This window comes from Solanum verrucosum, unplaced genomic scaffold, assembly GCF_900185275.1.
Source record: "Solanum verrucosum unplaced genomic scaffold, falcon-dt-bn FXZP01001278.1, whole genome shotgun sequence".
Classification (NCBI taxonomy): Eukaryota; Viridiplantae; Streptophyta; class Magnoliopsida; order Solanales; family Solanaceae; genus Solanum; species Solanum verrucosum.
Genome location: NW_026020317.1, coordinates 1,425,292 through 1,447,874, shown reverse-complemented (window position 1 = coordinate 1,447,874; position 22,583 = coordinate 1,425,292). Strand labels below are relative to the sequence as shown.

At 32.5% G+C, this 22,583-nt stretch overlaps 1 protein-coding gene across 1 annotated transcript; it reads left to right on the top strand.

The window, feature by feature from the left end:
- Window positions 1-360: 360 nt before the first annotated feature.
- Window positions 361-22,531, top strand: LOC125835297 (uncharacterized). Its single transcript, XM_049514423.1, has 8 exons — window positions 361-1,167; window positions 3,741-3,841; window positions 17,123-17,367; window positions 18,853-19,194; window positions 19,363-19,587; window positions 21,019-21,167; window positions 21,249-21,525; window positions 22,233-22,531. Exons 1-8 carry the CDS (start codon window positions 361-363, stop codon window positions 22,523-22,525), a joined length of 2,439 nt encoding a protein of 812 aa, XP_049370380.1. The 3' UTR covers window positions 22,526-22,531.
- The last annotated feature ends 52 nt before the right edge of the window (window positions 22,532-22,583 follow it).

Sequence of the window (22,583 nt, the reverse complement as noted above, 5' to 3'; positions counted from 1 at the left end):
CCTACAGAGGTGTAGGTCGTGGTTTTTACCCTTTATGAGCTGGGTTTTCCGCGATAAAATAGCGTGTCATTACTTTATTTGCTTTACATAACGTAACTGTTGTAATCTGCTAAGGAACAGATAGAATATACATGTTCTTTAGAAAAATCTGGGGATCAATATTCCAACAATTGATATCAGAGCGGGTTATCTTTGTAGAGTCTAATAACTTAAGATAAGATCACTATGAATTATGCACCTCCTCTTGGACACAGTAAAGGTCAACACATCAACATACCACCACTATTCAATGGACATTACTATGCATGGTGGAAGGCGAAAATAGAGGATTTTATACAACCCCATGACTATGAATTATAGATGAGAGTTATTGATGGTCCTCTTATTCCTATGATGAAAGATGATGAAGGGAAAGTCATTCCAAAACCCAAGGCTCACTATGGAGAAGTTGATTATAGAATGCTCGTAAAAAATGCTAAAGCTAAGTGCATCCTTGTATGTGGACTTGGACCTGACGAGTTCAATCACATTTCTAGTTGTACTACATCGAAACAAATTTGGGACACACTAGTCAATGTACATAAAGGAACTTCCCAAGTAAGAAAATTTAGAATTGCTAGACTATCATCTGAATATGAAGCATTTAAGATGGAGAGTGGTGAATCACTTCAAGATATGATTACTAGATTCACTACTACTGTGAATGAGCTGGTGTCTTTGGGAAAGATATATACTACCAAGGAACAGGTGGATAAAGTGCTGAGGACTCTACCTAAGTCGTGGGAGATCAAGATCACTTCAATTAGAGAAGCAAAGAATTTGACAACCATAAGCTTGGATGAACTTGTAGGAAATCTAAATACTTATGAGATGAATGTTGATAACACAAAAATGAGTAAAAGAAGCAAAGATATGATTTTTTCTTTCAAGGCAACTAAGAGTGATGAATCTGATCTGGATGATGAGGACATAGCCGTGATCAACAAAAAACTCAGAAAGCTCCTCAAGAAAGGTGGAAACTATGAGAAAAAATTGCCCCCGATTTTTGTTGACATTGTTATGTATGCTGCTTGGGGAATAGGTTCAGACAACTCAATTGAAGAAGATATAAAAGATGTTGCTTTGATGGCCATGGAGGACTCTGAATCAGACATTGAGAAAAAGGAGGTAAATCTTCTTGACCTTAAAAATAAACTAAAATGTTTTTCAAAGAAAAAATTATCTTCCATTAATCTAACTCTGATAGATAATTTTCAAGAGTTGAATGAAAATAAAGATCAATTATTGACTTCCTTGACCAGTTTAAAATTTGAATATATTGATCTTGAAAAAATTAATTCTGATCTAAAGAAAGAAAATCAACTCCTAAAGGAACAAGTACAACAACTTGATTCCTGCACTTTGGCACTCAAATCTAAAATTTTGAAACAAAGTGTTACTGGGAATGAAAAAGAAAAAAATAGTGGTGACCAAATCAGATGTGACCAAGATCTAAAGAGGTTAAAAGATGAACTATTTTCTGAAAGAGAAAAATCTAAAAGAATAAATCTTGACATGTCTTAGAACTAAGTATGAGCTTGAGAGGGCAAACAAATGGACTCAGTCCTCAATGATTGTAACTCAGCTCAGTAATAGAACACATAACACTAAAGCTGAAATAAGTTTTGTTAAAGAAGTCCCAAAGAAAACCTTTTATTTGTGCACACATTATGGTAGTATTGGTCACTCAAGGGGTACATGCCCAATAGTTATAACTTACATGAATAAAAACTTCAAAGCTGCCTCAAATAGAAAAATCAACCTTGTTAAAAAAAAAAGAATCACGTCAAAGGAACATGTTGGAGCAAAAGAAAAAAATTAAAAATATATTACCAATATGGATCAATAGAGATCTCATTCATCATTTTCATCAATAAAAAGGACCCAAGCTAGTCTGGGTTCCTAAATCTAACCTTTGAATTTGTAGGAAAAGTGAGAGGAAGCAAGCAACATTCTATATGAACACCTGTTGCTCGAGACACATGATTGAAACTAGAAGAAATTTCTCTCACCTGCAGAAGAAAAGGATAGAATGGTAGTTTTTGTGGTGAAAATTCTTTTTGGTCAAATCAAAGAAGTCGAAAAAGTAGGCAAGACTAAAGAAACACTTTTAAAGGAACATGTTGGAACTTGGGGATGATTAAAATCACAGGAATATCCTTCAGTGGCTAATGAACATTGCGCATACTGCCTTCTAATCATAAATTTTATGCTTAGTCTTGTACATTTAGTTGTATATCTCTATACCACTTTTAAAGTCAAGCTAATCATGCACTATAACATTGTATTTGCATCTGTCACAAGAGAGAGACTTAGTAAAATTGGAGCAAAAATCCAGCATTTTCCAGAGATCTAAGGTATGTGCACTACAATTATTCATAATTAAATATATAATCAATGCACATGTACCTGTTCATTCAACTTGTCCCAAAAGATATATTCATGTCCTCAATACTAATAAACAAACATTTTCTTAAAAAGCCTTATCCTAGTGTGTCTCTACAACTCACACTCTTCTCTTCCATAAACTTCTTAACCAAGAAATCCTCTTTTCTAAAATTGTGGAATAAAGTGTTCTTCAAGAAACATGTCTATGCTTGATTAATTACAATTTATGTTTCTTAATGACATTCTTGGAGATTCTAAGTGTGATGGTCTATCTGATGTTTTGGTTGAGATGACTTTGGTGGATGACACCTCTACTTTGGTGCCTTGTAAAATATAGATTGTGGCGTAGAAAGTAGGTTGTACTGGTTTTTAGGGGGGATTTGTATTGGGTGTGTCTAAAATTACTGAGGATGTTTTGGAGGATGTACCTTGTGAGGGGAAATATTTTAGGGACCCTACAGTTGAACAAAGTTCAATTGTTAGGCTCAACTTGAGTGTATCTAGTGAAGGGGAATCAATGGAAGACCCTTTTGTCGAACCTAATTCTTTAATTGGGATCCATATAAACTGAGATTTAGGGTTGATGTAAAAAATTATTATAATTGGTGTTGCACCTGATAGTACCACGTCTAGGGAACAGATTGGGAGAACATGTTCTTCTACAAATGATGCTAAAGAAAATTTATTCCTCTTACTCACTATTGAAATTAAAGATGACTCTATTGAAATTAGAGTTGTAAACTTTGGGAAGCGGACAATGCTCTTAGGCAAGGTGATTACTGATTTTAGGGGTTAGAGATGAGTGAATTATTGTTTCTCCGAAGATTGAACCAGTTCCTTAAAGATGATACAAAACGGAAAAAAATAAGCTAAAATTGAAGTCATATGTGTCACTCACCAGAATGTCATGGACCAGCTGCATATGAACTATGATCTTAAACATGTAGGCCTGCTAAAGAAAAATAAAAAGCTCAAGGTTGAGCTTGCATAGACCAAGGCTACCTTTGAAATTGAGAAGACTACTAATTTTATTAATTCAAAGATGTTTGTTGTGCTGCTGAAAAAGGACTTTATTTTACCCTCTCATGCCCGATCTTGTGATATTGCCTAGCAACTCTAGCCTTTGACCTTCCAATTTTTCCCTCATCACAAGTGCTTGATTCTATATTTAATTTTGATTACATTTGTGGTGTATATGATTTTTGATTAATGCTAATGTTGGGTTTGAGTTTCTGGTTCATGTCTATCTCCTATGTTTGTGCAAATACTTTTCTATAGCTAACTAAGTTCTTCATTTTTAAGTGTTTGTGTAGGTGATAGCCTCAGTGGCCATGAGTATCGAATTTGCTTCTCTTAGTGTGGTGTATGCCTTCACAGTGTTTTATGATGTCAAAAGGCGGAATTGCATACTTGTGTAATATTTATAACCCAATTGGTCTAACTTGATCCTCTAATGTGTTTGCTTTGTGTATTGAGTTTTAAGAAACTGACATAAGACAAATTGATCTATTCACGCAAGAAGCAATGGTCTGTCATCATAAGAAATAGGGGATTTGTTAGATTGAGAAAGATTTTGATAATTGACAAATAGAGGAACAGATGAAAGGAACCGGTTGCAACGACATGTTCCTTTCAGATCGAATTCGATTGGGATAAGGAGAACGTCAACCACGCCAATTTGAAGTTATAAAGCGGTGGAAGGGTTGCTTCGACAAGAAAGCAGTGCAAAAAGGTTTCCTTAAAGAAATCCTAAGCAAAGTAGGAGGCATAATCAAAGTAGGAAACATAAGCAAAGAAGGAAGTAGTGTGAATAAAGATTCAAGAAGGAAATAAATCAAAGCCCAATCAAATAGGAAAACTACACGAAGTAGGAAAAAAAGAACATACCACGTGAGCTTCCAAGTTCTACGCAGAAGAGGAAGTCGAGTATGAGAAGGAGTCCAAGTTGAAATAGGTTTTGGATTCAAGTCCCAATCTATAAATAGGGCAATATTTTCTTTGGAGAAACTTGCGCACTTAAACAGAGAGTTACAAGCAGAATATAATCAAATAGAGGGAGTTCATTTTTGAGTGATTTCTGATTTCGAAGTGTAGCCAACGCAAGAAAACAAGAATTGAAGAATTGATTCATAGGCTTATGTTTTGTAGTTCTTAAGTCAAGTTTGCTTGTATTGAGTTTTTATCGAGTTGTATCTTTAATTCTTTCTAGATCCAGTGAAGTATAAACTGGGAATAGGAATAGAGTCTTCAAGTTGGGGCGACTTAAAGACTTGGGAACATAAACCTTGGGGGGTTTGTGTCGGAGTTTAGGAATTAGAGTTAGTTCCTAGGATTGCAAGAGTTGTAATCTGAATTCATAACTTGAAGTGGGTTGACGATCTAGTTGGTTGTTGGCGTCTAGGAATTAGAGTTTATAATTCCTTAGGTTACATAGGTTTGTAATCTTTTGTTGAAGCTCAAAGTTTAATGAAGTAAAGTTAAATCCTACAGAGGTGTAGATCGTGGTTTTTACCCTTTATGAGCTGGGTTTTCCGCGATAAAATATTGTGTTATTACTTTATTTGTTTTACCTAACGTAACTGTTGTAATCTGCTAAGGAACAGATAGAATATACATGTTCCTTAGGAAAATCTGGGGGTCAGTATTCCAACAGAATGGTTCAACAAGAAGATGGATCTTGGATTCTCATCGATCATGAGACTTAATTTCGAGAGAAATCAATGAAGGATGAAACTGATCCATCATGTGCTGGTAATGAGCATATGTGAACCACATATTTTATGTTAAATCGCGCATCATTTTCATATTGAATAAAGGGGATTTGAATTGATTGAGTAATGTCAAATTAGGCAGAGCAGTGGGTCATCTTCCACCTCATGTAACAAGGATAGGTTTGTCTATTCTTCTTTTGTATTGTATGTAAGGTAGTTGTTTGCATAGAATGTTAAGTAAAGTGGATGCATTTGATTAATTAGGATTCTTGATTGAATGAATACTGTCAAGACCCATGTTGAAGTGATTATTACAGTACTTGCCTTGCCAAAATTTGCAGGCCTTAGGTTAGCATCAAACTCGGGTATACTGGGAATTAAAGTCCAATAATATTATAATGACAATAACAAATTAAAGACAATTATAGTGTGTTACAGAAAATAAATTAAAGAAACACATAGAAGGGTTGGTCTAAAACAATATTTAGATATTTGTGTGGTTGTAAATCATTTCATTAAGGATAAAAGTGAAATTTTAAAGTTAAAATATTTCTAATTATAGCAATGTGATATTCCTTTTAGATGGATTGAAAATTAAAGGATGCTATATAAAATGAAACACATGAGTAAATATTTAATTTCAATCAAATACTTATTTTAATACACATCTTAATGCTCAAGTATTCATTCAATTAACTATGTTATTTCTTCCGTTTCATATTAATTGATCACTTTCTTTTTTACACACATATTAAAAATCATAAGACTCAGAATATTATTCTTTGTCTCAACTCTCTCTTTCACCACACTAACTCATTATATACACAATACAACACTTCTCATATTTGGCAAACACTCTATCTCATTTCTACAACACAAAGTAAGTCCACACTATTGAGGAATTTTTCCTTGTAATAAAAAATAAGATAATTGATAGTAAATTGGGCAAATGAATAACCCAAAGATTACATAAGTTACAACCATACTAATATAGAATAATGGGTGAATAATGAGTTAAAGGTTACAAGAGTTATGGAAAATTATAGCCACATTTTACCATATTAACTCATGTGAGTAATTGTCATGAAATATTGTCATTACTCACGTACAGAGTCAATGCAGCAAATTAAGATTTATGCACCATTAAGGTACATGAGTCACTTTAATAATTTTAATAATATTAAAATGCTCACAATCACCAACAATCCCCCACTCATTTTAATATTAAGTTAAGAGAGTACTTCACTATTTTGTTGAAGGTAGACTATCGTGCATAATGAAGGTGTGCTCTGCATTGAACCTTCACTTAATAAAACAATAAGTTTTACTCTAGAGTCAGTAGTGGTCTCAGACTTGAACTATGACTGCGTTAGGGAAATAAAGTATCATTGCTTACATATAACTATCAAGGTGTTGACATAAGCTTTAATAGCCAGCATATTATGTCCTTGTGCTATCCCGATTTCATGAGTGTTTTTGAGAACAAGCTCATTCTCATAGAAAGCGACCTACTTTCACACTCACTTAGGTGAAATCTGTCGAGAATGCTCCTATAATTTGACACCCGAGATACATCCTTTCATTAAGAGTTCAAAGATTCAACCTCAACAAATCATTATAGGATAAATACACTTACATCATAGGGATTGAATAAAATTGATAATAGTGCATTTCACAACAAGTTATCATATGATTCGTTCTTCCCATTGAATTTGGTTATAGAATCTCTAGTCCCCAGTTTGGGTTTCCTCATATATAATTTAGAATATATTTTTTTAGCTTCAATTTCATCCCCCACGATGTGCTTCAGACTCTTTATCTTGCTAAGGCCTTAGATTATTAATCTGCAAGATTATCACAAATTTTAACACAATTAATATTGATGGTATACCAGTGATCGATATGATCTCACAATATTGTGTTTTTTCCTCTTGAGCCTGAATATACCATTTTAGTAACAATTTTTTTTACTCTACCATTATATTGGTGATATCACAATTAATCAAAATTAGAAAAAATAATTTCTCAAAATAAAGTGTTTGATATAGTAAAATCAATTCACTTTTTCACTAGTTGAAGTTTAATTTTTTGTACTTCCTCCTCCCTAATAGAATTAGCAAAAAATAATTTGCTTTTCTCATTCCAAAAAATAGCACCAAGTTTTCTCATTTGCATCAACAAAACTTTTAAGTATAGCATAATATATTTTTTTTCATAAAACAAGCCACCAAATTTCGTATCAAGTAAATTTACTTGATTTGCTTGTACATGCTACTTTATACACAATATCATATAAAGTACAATTAGTCACATATCTCATATTTTTTATTAGACTAGCAAACTCCTTCTTTCTTTGTCACCCCATTTTCACAATTGAATCAAAAGGAGTTGCAAGACCACACAACCAATAAGATTGTATTTCACAATTTTTTCAACATTATATGACTTGACAAGGAAAATTTCATCACATGTTTTATGGTATTTTTTCTTTCCAAGAATGATTTTTTTTTTCTCTCCCAAAACATTTCATGTTAAATGGCTACTTAACATGTTTTTCATAATTTATTTATGACTCTCATGTTAGAGCTAAAATCATCTCATTATAGCCAAACAACAACATGTGATTTATTCCACAATAAATATATATATGCACCTGCAATACCCTTTTTAGAGCATTTCTCAAAGATGCAAAAAACACTTATTACACAAAGACTTCTTTTCTCATTTCATGAGCCCCACCATTTTAAGAATTTAAATATCATTTTTTCATGAAAAGTATTATCATTTCATTCATGAAAATACTAGGTAATTTTTTTTTCTACCTTTTCTCCACTTGAATTTAGCAAGTAGAAAAATAATTTACCATACACCTCTTCTCTTCCATCTCTTGAAGAGAGCGACGTTGAGCGAAATTGTGTTGAGATACCTATCTTGATATCCGCACTTTTTCAAACTGTAACAAACACATGAATCTCCTTAAAATTGTTGGTGTAATATACCACAAATAATATAAATTACAATTGAAAATAAAATGACAAAAAATGAATAAATAATATTTAGGTTGAGGCGCGGATATCTCGCTCTCTTTAAGGAGATTCAAACCCACTGCGACATAATCTACACCACACTGCGGCATAGTGAATATAGTTGAAGACTTAGAATATTATTCTTTGTCTCAACTCTCTCTTTCACCACACTAACTCATAATATACACAATACAAAAGAGAGTATTTATATATGTTGAAGGAAGGTGTTCTTTTGTGGAGCTTTGAACTCTTCAACTAATCCGGAGTTGTTTTAGTTGTACGACATTGTTGGACTGTTGTATCTTGAAGGGGACAAGTCGAGTGATATTGTTGGATTGGTGTAAATTATACCGCAGTGGGCTTGAATCTCCTTAAAGAGAGCGAAGATATCCGCGCCTCAGCCTAAAGATTATTTATTCATTTTTGGTCATTTTATTTTCAACTGTAATTTATAATATTTGTGGTATATTACACCAACATAAATAAGAAGATAATTTTACTAATTCACCCCTTAAAAAACTTCTTGGAAAGTTTATAACAAATGTAAGCAATTAAAACAATAATTAATTGCAAAGGCAATATAGGAAAAATTCAACTAATGTTTTCTTGATTTAGTAAGATGGACAATTAATATAAGACAATTATTTTTAATAAAATGATCAACTAATGAAATGGAGGGAGTATATGATTTACATTTTTTTTCTTAGTAAAATAGCAGCATTATTATGGCAAATATAGCAAATGAGGAAAACGTTGGTACTGTGGTCCAGGAAAGGCGACAAATTCTCAGTAACATCACAATAGCAGCTGCATCAGATATGTTATCCAAGTTGCTTAAATTTGTGGCGGAGATAATAACTTTATTTATTACTTTCTACGTTTTATTTTATATAAGTTATTTTAACTTCATACCGAATATAAGAAAGAAATGAAGATTTTTGAAATTTATGATTTAAAATAAGTGATAGATATATGTGTGACTATTAATTACTTTAGGCAGAATGGTCTCATAGGTCCTTATACTTGTATCGGATTGTAAAGTGGACCCTTTTATTTATGACTTTGTCAAGTGAACCCTTAAACTTAATGAAACACAACATTTTAAACACCTCTGACCATTGACCAAGCTTATGTGGCAGTATAATTGCTGAGTTGGAAAAATGTGTGAGGCACACGTGAGTTAAGAGCGTGAAATTAATGCTTTTCATTAAAAAGACACAATTAATAAGAAAAAAAATATATATTCAAAAATAGGAAAAACAAAAAAATATCCTTCTTCTTCTCTCTTTTTCTGTAGAGAAAAAATTAGGTCCCGCCCATATTTTCCACCATTAATTCTTTTTGTAATCTCACTCTATTTCTAAAAGAAAATACTCTCCTTAAAACATCCCACAACAAACATACAAATTGGAAAGAAGAAAGAAGAAAGAAGAACTTTTTTGTTTGAATGATTCTTTGGGCTGATTTATTTGTCTTCAAATTTAAAATGGGTTACATAATTTGAGCTTTTAATTTGAAGATTTAAATTGAAAACTGCTCTATAAAATGAAAGCTCAAATAACAAGATTATACGAGTTGAATTGAGGAATCTGATAACTCAACTTCAGATCAAGACGACCAAGTCAAATAACTCATTGTTAGACTCGTCGCATGGGTTGTTGCACGAAGATGACATGTATATATTGATTGCAGTAGCTCAAGGAATCATTCCGATGCTGGTCCATTTACTCAATTTCGATCAGCTTTTTGCTGGAGCCTGGAGATCAGGAGGAAAATTGTCATAGTCACTGCTAAAATCTCCACCGCTGCTCCATGCAGCTTTCTTGGTTGCTGGAGATTTATGTATTCACAACAATTTTCTATGGATTCTTGAATCTCGAATTATTTTGGGGAAGCAAAATTCGTTTATAGCTTTGCGAGCAATTGTCAAGAAGAGAAATTTCATCTTTTTTATAAACTTGCCAAACGAGAACACCCACTTCTCAAACTATAGCTATGGCAGCAGGTGTATATTTTGTGCTTAAGGCGGATGGAAAAGGATGGGAGTGGGAGGTGGGTTTGGATTTTGGGAGCGGCTAGGGTTTACAGATGAGAATGAAAGAGATGTGAAAGGAGGTGCACGTGCAACTAGTGAGGAAAATTAGCTTTTTAAAAAAATATTATTTATTTTTTAATATTTAATTTCTGACTTGTAATTAAAAAATGACGTGGACTCTATGTGTACTTGGGTGCATTACACACACCATCTCCAAATGAAAAAAGGGTTAAAAATATTGTGTTTCATTAAATTTAAGTGTTCACTTGACAAAGTCACAAGTAAAAGGGTTCACTTTACAATCTGATACAAGTATAAGGGTCCATCAGACCATTCTGCCATTACTTTATCAAGGATAAGATGTATATTTTAAAATTAAATTATCACTTAATATAGAAATGTGTCATGTTTCTATACTAACTAAAAAGAAAAGTAAGTAGTATAAACTGAGATGAAAGTAACAGGTCGCGGTAGATGAGAAAGTGATAAAAATAGTTCTTTATTTTTGGATGTAGATTTTAAATAGTTTCAACTATCATCTGAATAATGTGGATTCTTCAAGTTAGCTAAAAATGAACGCTTTTGATATGTATATTAGTTATCAAACTTCAACTCTTTGAATCCAAATTGTGATTAAAAAAAAAAAAGGATTTAACAAAAAATACATATAAAATTTCCGTCAAAAATCAAGAAACCTGAACTTTAGAACTAGACCAAACACATAAAAAAAAAAAAAAAAAAAAAAAAAACACTAATTGCAAAAATTGTACTTTCAAATATGAGTTCACACAAGTATTTCCTATTTCCACAATTCCCTTCAACTTTATTACTATTAAAGTTTGATAAATATTTAAGTGACGCCAAAAATGTTCATATTTGGCAAGACCAAAACTTCTTATACAACTATTTTAAAACTAGTACCAAATTAAAGATAAGGGGCCATTCTGTCAATTTCTCTTAATAAGAATGTGATATATATATATATATCACGATCCAAAAATGGACGTGATGACACTCGTCTTATCCCACCAAGACAAGTCAGCCTAAAACTCAATCATTACAATAAAATGCGGAAATTTTATAATCAACTCAAAAATACCCCCCAAAATCTAGTTGTCACGTGTACAAGCCTCTAAAGTATTTGATTCAAAAGAAAAAAAACACAAGTCTCAAATGACCTTGTTTCTAGAATAGAACAAGATCATAAATAGGAGTAAGAAAGTCCGTTGAGATAACAAACAACTACCTCACAAATCTCCAAGAAGTCTCGGACAAGGAGAAGAGAAAAATATCACAAAGGTCCGGGCTAATAACCTACAATACAAATGTAGTAGCAAGGGGTGAGTACCAAACCACACGGTACTCAACAAGAAAACCTCTAAACACAAGCTAAGGGATATGGGTACTCCTTACACCCCAACCGAACCTCCACAACTACAACCTGCATAAAACCAGTCCAACATAATAGTTCACAATTTATATAGCACACAACTCAACAACAATACTCTAACAATTACATATCCTCAACAACAAACTCAATATTCATCAATCACAACTATCACATACATAAAACCAGCCCAACCTAACAGTTCGCAGTTTACATAACACACAGCTCAACAACAACACTTTAACAATTATATATCCTCAACAATAAACTCATTATTCATCAATCACAACTTCACAAAAAGGCACTCACAAGATCAGCAACACACATGATCAAGTTCATCAGTGATAAAGAAGTGCAATGTAATGAAATGCAATATCAAGTATAATGATGCATGTCTGCCCTAGCGATACACACCCGCTATCTATCAGTCAGGATCCATGGGGGACATATCTGTCCATGCATCCATCGCAGCGCGCGATACGACCCTCGATAATAGTAATCATTGCGGTGAGTGATACGTCCCTCGAAATATAGTATCCATCGCGGCGCGCGATACGTCCTTCGAAATGGTACATCCTCTTTAATTTCTTATTCTTTCTCAATTCACATAACACCTGTCACAACCATGTCTCAGAACCATGCAAACAACATGTTCACACAAATAATGAGGAGATGACCATTTTCATAACATTGCACAATTCACAACAACACAATCATGATACAACATCAACAATGATTCAACAAGCCTTTTAAACCATTCTCAACACATCACACACAAATAATTAATCACATTGCCTTTTATTACACATTTTTCATCATTAGAATTAATCAATGTGGACAAGTCAACCCATCACCAAGTCTCATTACCCCTAAACACATATTACAAGGAAATACACGAATTTCATACACTTAACAAGGGTTTAGAAATCCACTTGCCTCAAATAGTCGAACAATCACTCCGGGACTTGAGTCTTCCCCTTTCATTGAACTTCCAAATCAAAGCAATCTATTCAAATAAATGACCACGCTAAGATTTCAAAACTAACAACACCCATATCACTACAGGTCTAGCCTAGACCCAAAAACTCACATCGATTTTATAATCAAGTTATCCTAATCTTGATACCAACTAATATGTCAACTCTTTCAAGTTCTTTTCCAAATTTCAAGCCTAGGATTTAGTCTCAATATCTCCAAATAACATAAATTTAATGATCTTCATATACTACAATACACCCACTACTTAATTGCATATCTCAATATAGCAAAACTTTAATCATAATATGGTAATTATATAAAATCTGAAATCGAAACTCACTTGAGAAGCAATACTTAAACGTGAAACTAATAGGCAGACGTTGTTAGGGCATTTATCTTATAATATAACATCCTCCAATCATTGGTTATAATTACTTCACGATTACTTACTATAACCTGTCAATAGTAACCCATATAATAATACTTAACATTAATTTGAAAAATCAATATTACAGCAAACAAAAAGAAATCCAATTCATTACATGCCAACATATAATAATATATAATACTACCTTTTCTTCAAGAACAATGGACAACTTAACATATTTAGCAATATATTGCGTACTCAAAGAATCGAAATTTTGAACTTCTCACCTGAATTCGTTGTCGGCCGCCGCACGTAGTATTCCAACCCTTTCTTCTTCTTTTTTCTTTTTTTTCTTTTTTCCTCTTCCCGAACTGTTGCTCTTCACAACAGCCAGCAATATTTGCCATTTTATTTCTCTTTTAATTTTTTATTTATTTATTTTCCTTTTCTATTATTATTAGTAATAAAATAATCTTTTATTAAATCTGAAAATCATATCACCCATTCTTATAAGTCATAAATTATTTATAAAAGTTACTAAAAAGGGTTGATATAAAAATAATGATTAAAATTCATAAAACGACGACTAAGAGTGATACTGCTGGATCGGTGTAGATTATGCCGCAGTGGACTTGAATCTCTTTAAAGAGAGCGAAGATATCCGCGCCTCAGCATAAAGATTATTTATTCATTTTTTGTCATTTTATTTTTAACTATAATTTATATTATTTGTGGTATATTACACCAACATAAATAAGAAGATAATTTTACTAATTCACCCTTTAAAAAACTTCTTGGAAATTTTATAACAAATGTAAGCAATTAATAAAATAATTAATTGCAAAAGCAATATAGGAAAAATTCAACTAACAATTTCTTAATTTAATAAGATGGACAACTAATATAAGACAATTATTTTTAATAAAATGATCAACTAATGAAATGGAGGGAGTATATGATTTACATTTTTTTTCTTAGTAAAATAGCAGCATTATTATGGCAAATATAGCAAATGAGGAAAACGTTGGTACTGTGGTCCAGGAAAGGCGACAAATTCTCAGTAACATCACAATAGCAGCTGCATCAGATATGTTATCCAAGTTGCTTAAATTTGTGGCGGAGATAATAACTTTATTTATTACTTTCTACGTTTTATTTTATATAAGTTATTTTAACTTCATACCGAATATAAGAAAGAAATGATGATTTTTGAAATTTATGATTTAAAATAAGTGATAGATATATATGTGACTATTAATCACTTAATCAAGGATAAGATGTACATTTTAAAATTAAATTATTACTTAATATAGAAATGTGTCATGTTTCTATACTAACTAAAAAGAAAAGTAAGTAGTATAAACTGAGATGAAAGGAACAGGTCGCGGTAGAGGAGAAAATGATTAAAATAGTTCTTTATTTTGTGGATGTAGATTGTAAATAGTTTCAACTATCATCTGAATAATGTGGATTCTTCAAGTTAGCTAAAAATGAACGCTTTTGATATGTATATTAGTTATCAAACTTTAACTCTTGAATCCAAATTGTGATTAAAAAAAATAAAGGGATTTAACAAAAAATACATATAAAATTTCCGTCAAAAATCAAGAAACCTGAACATAAAGAACTAGACCAAACACAAAAAAAAACAGAAAAAAAAACACTAATTGCAAAAATTGTACTTTCAAATATGAGTTCACACAAGTATTTCCTATTTCCACAATTCCCTTCAACTTTATAACTATTAAAGTTTAATAAATATTTAAGTGACGCCAAAAATGTTCATATTTGGCAAGACCAGAACTTCTTATACAACAACTATTTTAAAACTAGTACCAAATTAAAGATAAGGGGCCAGTCTGTCAATTTCTCTTAATAAGAATGTGATATATATATATATATATATATATATATATATATATATATATATATATATATATGTCATGACTCAAAAATGGACGTGATGACACTCGTCTTATCGCACCAAGACAAGTCAGCCTAAAACTCAATCATTACAATAAAATGCGGAAATTTTATAATCCACTCAAAAATACCCCCAAAATCTGGTTGTCACGTGTACAAGCCTCTAAAGTATTTGATTCAAAAGAAAAAAAACACAAGTCTCAAATGACCTTGTTTCTAGAATAGAACAAGATCATAAATATGAGTAAGAAAGTCCGTTGAGATAACAAACAGCTACCTCAGAAATCTCCAAGAAGCCTCGGACAAGGAGAAGAGAAAAATATCACAAAGGTCCGGGCTAATAACCTACAATACAAATGTAGTAGCAAGGGGTGAGTACCAAACACACGGTACTCAACAAGTAAACCTTTAAACGCAAGCTAAGGGGATAGAATATGAGTACTCCTTACACCTCAATTGAACCTCCACAACTACAACCTGCATAAAACCAGTCCAACCTAACAGTTCACAATTTATACAGCACACAACTCAACAACAACACTCTCTAACAATTACATATCCTCAACAACAAGCTCAATATTCATCAATCACAACTATCACATACATAAAACCAACCCAACCTAACAGTTCGCAGTTTACATGACACACAGCTCAACAACAACACTTTAACGATTATATATCCTCAACAATAAACTCACTATTCATTAATCATAACTTCCACAAAAAGGCACTCATAAGATCAACAACACACAAGATCAAGTTCATCAATGATAAAGATGTGCAATGCAATGTCAAGTATAGTGATGCATGTCTGCCCTACTGATACACACCCGCTGTCTTTCAATCAGGACCCATGGGGGATATATCTATCCATGCATCCATTGCGGCGCGCGATACGACCCTCGATAATAGTAACCATCGCGGCGCGCGATACGTCCCTCAAAATATAGTATCCATCGCAGCGCGCGATACGTTCTTCGAAATGGTACATCCTCTTTAATTTCTTATTCTTTCTCAATTCACACAACCATGTCACACAACCATGTCTCACAACAATGCAAATGACATGTTCACACAAATAATGAGGAGATGACCATTTTCATAACATTGCACAATTCACAACAACACAATCATGATACAACATCAACAATTATTCAACAAGCCTTTCAAGCCATTCTCAACACATCACACACAAATAATTAATCACATTGCCTTTTATTACACATTTTTCATCATTAGAATTAATTAATGTGGACAAGTCAACCCATCACTAAGTCTCATTATCCCCAAACACATATTACAAGGAAATACACGAATTTCATAAACTTAACAAGGGTTTAGAAATCCACTTGCCTCAAATAGTCGAACAATCACTCCGGGACTTGAGTCTTCCCTTTTCATTGAACTTCCAAATCAAAGCAATCTATTCAAATAAATGACCACGCTAAGATTTCAAAACTAACAACACCCATATCACTACAGGTCTAGACTAGACCCAAAAACTCACATCGATTTTATAATCAAGTTATCCTAATCTTGATACCAACTAATATGTCAACTCTTTCAAGTTCTTTTCCAAATTTCAAGCCTAGGGTTTAGTCTCAATATCTCCAAATAACATAAATTTAATGATCTTCATATACTACAATACACCCACTACTTAATTGCATATCTCAATATATCAAAACTTTAATCATAATATGGTAATTATATAAAATCTGAAATCGAAACTCACTTGAGAAGCAATACTTAAACGTGAAACTAATAGGCAGAACGTTGTTAAGGCATTTATCTTATAATATAACATCCTCCAATCATTGGTTATAATTACTTCACGATTACTTACTATAACCTGTCAATAGTAACCCATATAATAATACTTAACATTAATTTGAAAAGGCGAAATGGTCTGGTGGACCCTTGTACTTGTATCAGTTTGTATTCTGGACCATTCTATTTAATGATTTGTCAACTGATCCCATATACTCAATAAAACACAATTTAACAAATCCCTCTGACCATTGACCAGGCTTATGTGGCATTAAAATGTCTGAGTTGGCAAAAGTGTGTAACTACACGCTCTTAAGGAGAGTGAATGACATTTTTGGGTTTAAAAAAATTAAAATTATAAAAAGAAATATTTAAAAAAAACAATTAATTAAAAAATTCCTTCTTCTTCTCCCACTATCCTATCTATTTCAGCCATTTTCATCCCAAACCCAACCTTTTTTTTTCCTTCTTCACAATCTATTAAAATCAATTTACCAGATCTTGGCCATATCTTGAGTCCACTGATTCATCGCGGAGGGAGAAAGCGACGCTGGTGGTACTCGCCGGAGCACTGAATCGCAGTGGAGTGAGAGAGAAGCGACGTTGGTGGTGCACCCCGGAGACCACTGTTTCACATTGGAATGAGAGAGAGAGAGAGGTGGCAGTGGTCAATGTAGAGGAGAACGAAGTGGGTGATGGTGCGAGGTCATGGCGACTAAGAGGTTTTTCGGCCAGATCTGATGGTGCGATGACTTAGGTTATTGGTTTTATGGAGGTTGGAGGAGGAAAGGAAAATGGTGATGGTGTGCGGCGGAGATGTAGACATGTCAGGGAGAGAGTATATGTCATTTCGCCGGCAAAAGTAGCGACGACGGTGGTGATGGCTTTCTCCATAAATTTTGGCCATGAAAATGGGAAAAATTGGATGTATGGAATTTTCATTTTTTTCATTATAGCTCACCATTGTTTCCGCTCATTAAACAAACATATCAATAGATCAAACAAAACACATAAAACATATGAAAATGCAGAACATGAAATCAGAGAAATGAAGTTCACCAAAAAGTTGAACAGAAAATGGTGAAGTTCGTCAGAGTTACAATTTTTGGCCAGTAGTACTCTAAAGAAAAAATTAAAATTTTATTATTTTACCTTTCATTAAATAATTTTGATTAATAATTTTAAAAAATAGTTATGAGATAATTATGACATGGCATTAATATATTTGACGTGGATATGACATGTCATTTATGTAAAGGAGAGTGAGCTACACACATGGTTGGAGGGGATTAAAAGTCTCGTTTTAATTGAGTATAAGGGTTCAGTTGACAAATGATTAAGTAGAATGGTCCAGAATACAAATTGATACAAATATAAGGGTCCGTCAGACCATTTCGCCATTTGAAAAATCAATATTACAGCAAACAAAAAGAAATCCAATTCATTACATACCAACATATAATAATATATAATACTACCTTTCCTTCAAGAACAATGGACAACTTAACATATTTAGCAATATATTGCGTACTCAAAGAATCGAAATTTTGAACTTCTCGCCTGAATTCGTTGTCGGCCGCCGCAGGTAGTATTCCAACCCTTTCTTTTTTTTTTCTTTTTTTCTTTTTTTCTTTTTTCCTCTTCCCGAACTGCTGCTGTTCACAACAGCCAGCAATATTTGCCCTTTTATTTCTCTTTTAATTTTTTATTTATTTATTTTCCTTTTCTATTATTATTAGCAATAAAATAACCTTTATTAAATCTGAAAATCATATCACCCATTCTTATAAGTCATAAATTATTTATAAAAGTTACTAAAAAGGGTTAATATAAAAATAATGATTAAAATTCATAAAATGACTAAGAGGGTCGTTACAAAATATATATATATATATATATAAAATAAAAAAATAAAAAAATAAAAAATCATGAATTCAAATTCATTTATTTTAACAAAACAACCACAAGATTTATCAAAACTTTTTTGTATTTTTTAAATAAATTATTCTAAAAACCAGAACATAAAAAAACAAAGATCAAACATAGAAAAAATAACACTAATTAATTGCAAACAATTTGCCATCAAATATGAGTTTACGTTAAGTAAATTTATAAATAAAAATTTGATAAATATTTAACAGAGACCAAAAAAATGCTCATAATTAATAAACTTAAATTAAAAGACCAAAGTCACTTGGATGATATTTAAGGAACTACTTTAAACGTAGCACTAAATATAAGGGGTCATTTGTGTCACATTTTCGCTTATAAGAATGTGTTTTTTTTCTTGTTGCAAATTAAAAACCGTTTGTTTGTCTTTGGCATGACTCTAAAATTGGTTAAATGGAGTTTCTTGTTTTTGGTCTTAAACCATAATTTTCAAAACATTGAGGGGTGTTTCGACTCCATTATTAGTTTCGGCGATTCGCTTGCTGACACTGGAAATAAACTTCATATCACTCTAAACAAAATCCCTCCTTCCCATTTCTCCTTGCCACCTTATGGTGAAACCTTTTTTCATCATCCTACTGGTCGCTTTTCTGATGGACGTCTTGTTATAGATTTTATTGGTACGTATCTACAAATTTGTTACTTGTATGATAAATACTAGTTTTTGTCCATTGTTAATTGCGCTCTCATATTATATTATTCAGGCTTCAATTGATAAGTCTAAACGCATATGCAAAGATGTTAAATGTCCCATATATTTTTTTTATGATCACTTGTTGTATTTGTAGCTGAGAGTTTTGGGCTCCCATTAGTGCCACCATATTTGGAAGGAGAAGATGAAAGGAATAATGTAAAATTCAGGCAAGGTGTGAATTTTGCAGTGGGAGGGGCAACAGCACTTGATTCTGCCTACTTGTTGGACAAGGGAGTAACGTCCAGTAACAATGTGTCTTTGGGGACTCAACTGAATTGGTTCAAAGATATGATGTCTTCATTTTGCAAATTTCCTTCAGGTTAGTAATATTAGAATTTTCCTCTTATTAGCCTGCTTTAATATTTAAGAAAATATAACAAGCCCTGGACCCGGACTCATCCTTGCTTCTGCGCCTTACGTATATTTTGACTTGACATTTAAGAAAGAAAATAGAATTAAGTTGAACTGCAATGAAATTAGAAAATGTTTAGCTTGCCTGAAGTGTAGAAGGTGTGAACAGACCCAGCATTCTGTTGCTCTTGTCATCAAGTTGGAGCAATCATTAGTTGGAAGGCTACTGCTCTCTCCGTCTTAATTTAAACGGCAAAAGGGTCAAAATTGCTGTTGAACTATGTGAAATAGACTAGTTAATTTATACCCTTTGTTAAATTGTCAACTAGGATTCTCATTAAATTATGAGTCATTAATTCTGACCCGATTTATAATCCACCTAAGCGGTACCAATTAGTCAAATATTGAGGCCATAAATTTGTTGAAAAACAACATCAAGGTCCCTCTGGTTCTGATGATTTGAAACATAAAACACCCTTAAAATTAAGAACCACAAGAATGGATGAAATCGTTGACTGAGTGGTAGATCACTTGATTTAAAGATAAGGTGACAGAAAATAGAATAAGTCAAGTAGTCATGTCATGTCCACAATTCAATAGGTCCCATATTCAACAACCGCACTTGCTTTTGCCTTAGATACATAACTCAAGTTGAACAACTACAGCTACTAATAAACTGTTTCTATGAGCCATTTGATCATATATCAAGCAGAGGGCACTTTCTCGCATCTGGTTTTTCACAGTCAGAAGAAGCAAAAGAGCTGAAGCCAAATAATCGTGGTTAGAGTTTGAGTTATACATCGGGTCAAAATTAATGGCTCATAATTTAGTCAGAATTCTGGTTGGCACTGCTTAGGCGGAGATATCGTTAACTCTTGAGGGTATTTGTTGTCTCTTGTGAGAACGATGGGGGCATTTTTTATCCCAAAATGTAATGGAGAGTATAAGTGGTCTATCACATAGTTCAAAGCAATTTTGACCATTTTTCGTAATTCAAATGACACTTTTTTTAGTATGTCCCAAAAAGAGTAACACAATTTTCTATATATAATAATGCTTGAAAATGTCATTCTATGATCTATAGTCACACAAAATATCTACAACTTCTTTTAGATTACAAATTTTCAAAAAATTACTTTTTTAAGCTTCATGTCAAGTTAAACATATTAAAAATAAACAGAGCATGGTTAGTTGGTGGGTATCTTTTAGCTAGCTGACTAACGAGTAGGGCATATTAATTGTTTTTAAAAAATACGAAGGATAATTAGATGGGAACCTATTGAATAGTTCAGAAATATTTATAGCCTTTTTTTAAAAAAAAAAAAGTTATAGAATATATTTGGACAAGTTTTTCTTCAACATTTGTCTATCACCAACTCTTTTTGATTATGTCACAAAGAATGCAAGGAATTTCTTCAAAACTCATTGATACTTATGGGAGAAATTGGAGGCAATGATTTCAACTATGGTTTTCTTGGAAATAGCACCAAGGAAGAGGTTGAATCATATGTTCCAGCAGTCATCAAGACTATTAGTTCAGCTATAGAGGTCAAACACACTTCATATTGCTTTACTTCAAAATAATAAACCATAGTACGTAATTTAATGATTATTTGATGATGCGCGCAGGAATTAATCGAGTTAGGCGCAAGCACACTGTTAGTTCCAGGGGATTTGCCGATTGGATGTTCATCAGCTTATCTCACAAAATTTATGCACTCAGATAAGGGACAGTATGATCCCAAAACTGGTTGTTTAAATTGGCTTAACAAATTCTCACAGCAATACAATGAGCTTCTTCAGAAGGAACTTCATCTTCTAAGAGACCTTTATCCTACTGCTACAATAATCTATGCTGACTACTACAATGCAGCCATGCAATTTTATGCCTCTCCAAAGAGCCATGGTAATTATTAATTTTATTTATCACTCCTCCGTTTCAATTTATATTTTTTCATTTGAATCTTTAATTAAAAATGCGTGTAAATTTTTTACTCTTAAATATTAGTTGAGCTTGAGATGCCTAAAAGTTGTGTCACTACTAGAAAAAAAGGTTTTTCCCACCATGAATTCGTGCAAAATTTGTGTGATAGATAAATATGATTTTCCCACTCATTTTCCATTGAACAAGTTCACTAAAAAAAAATGCATGATATGAAATAGATTCTCATCGAACTAGTGAAAAGCTTCCTAATTTTTCCGTATGAAACATTTACTATTTTTTTCTTTTCTCATCAATTCAATCAGAATATCAGTGGCTGAACATTTTTCAGAAGGAAAATAGTGATTTTTTAGTGGTGTATTTTCACTTTGGAGTGTACATAATTGTCTTCATATATTCAAAGATTTTTCACGTATCTCTCTCTAAATTAACTATACACACAAATGCACATATTAAAGTAAAACAGCTAAAATTTCCACCTCTAAATTAAATCAAGAGAAAATATAATGGCATAGCTTTCTATGTATATTGTTAAAAATCAAAGGGTTATTTGTCATATAATAATACTAACAATTATATATACTCATGTTATGTTTTATGTTTTATGCCTTATGATATTGAAAAATTGAATGAAGCGCTAATCTTATGATTCATTTTTAAAAATATTACAGGTTTTAGAAAAGGAGCTTTAGTTGCATGTTGTGGGGCGGGAGGGCCATACAACTTTATGTTTTCTACAATATGTGGGGATCCAGCTGCCAGAAATATTTGCAGTGACACTTCAGTGTATGCTAGTTGGGATGGAATGCATTTTACAGAAGCTGCATATAAATGGATTGCCACTGGACTTTTAAAAGGCACTTTCACTTTTCCTCCCCTCCCTAAAATATGCACTGATCGTTTCAATCCAAATGTAAACCAATTTTATGATTCTGACTTGTTTGGTGTGAGATATAAAGTATAATAATTTTAAAAATAAAATGCATGATATTTTATCTTGTGTTTGGTTGAAGTTATTAGAC

Excerpts from the sequence above, each read along its gene's own strand:
- LOC125835297 (XM_049514423.1), top strand. The coding sequence starts at position 361 with ATGAGAGTTATTGATGGTCCTCTTATTCCTATGATGAAAGATGATGAA. Across the intron at positions 3,842-17,122 it reads AGGCGGAATTGCATACTTGT|ATCTTGGCCATATCTTGAGT; the intron begins GTAATATTTATA and ends TCAATTTACCAG. Across the intron at positions 21,168-21,248 it reads CTATTAGTTCAGCTATAGAG|GAATTAATCGAGTTAGGCGC; the intron begins GTCAAACACACT and ends TGATGCGCGCAG.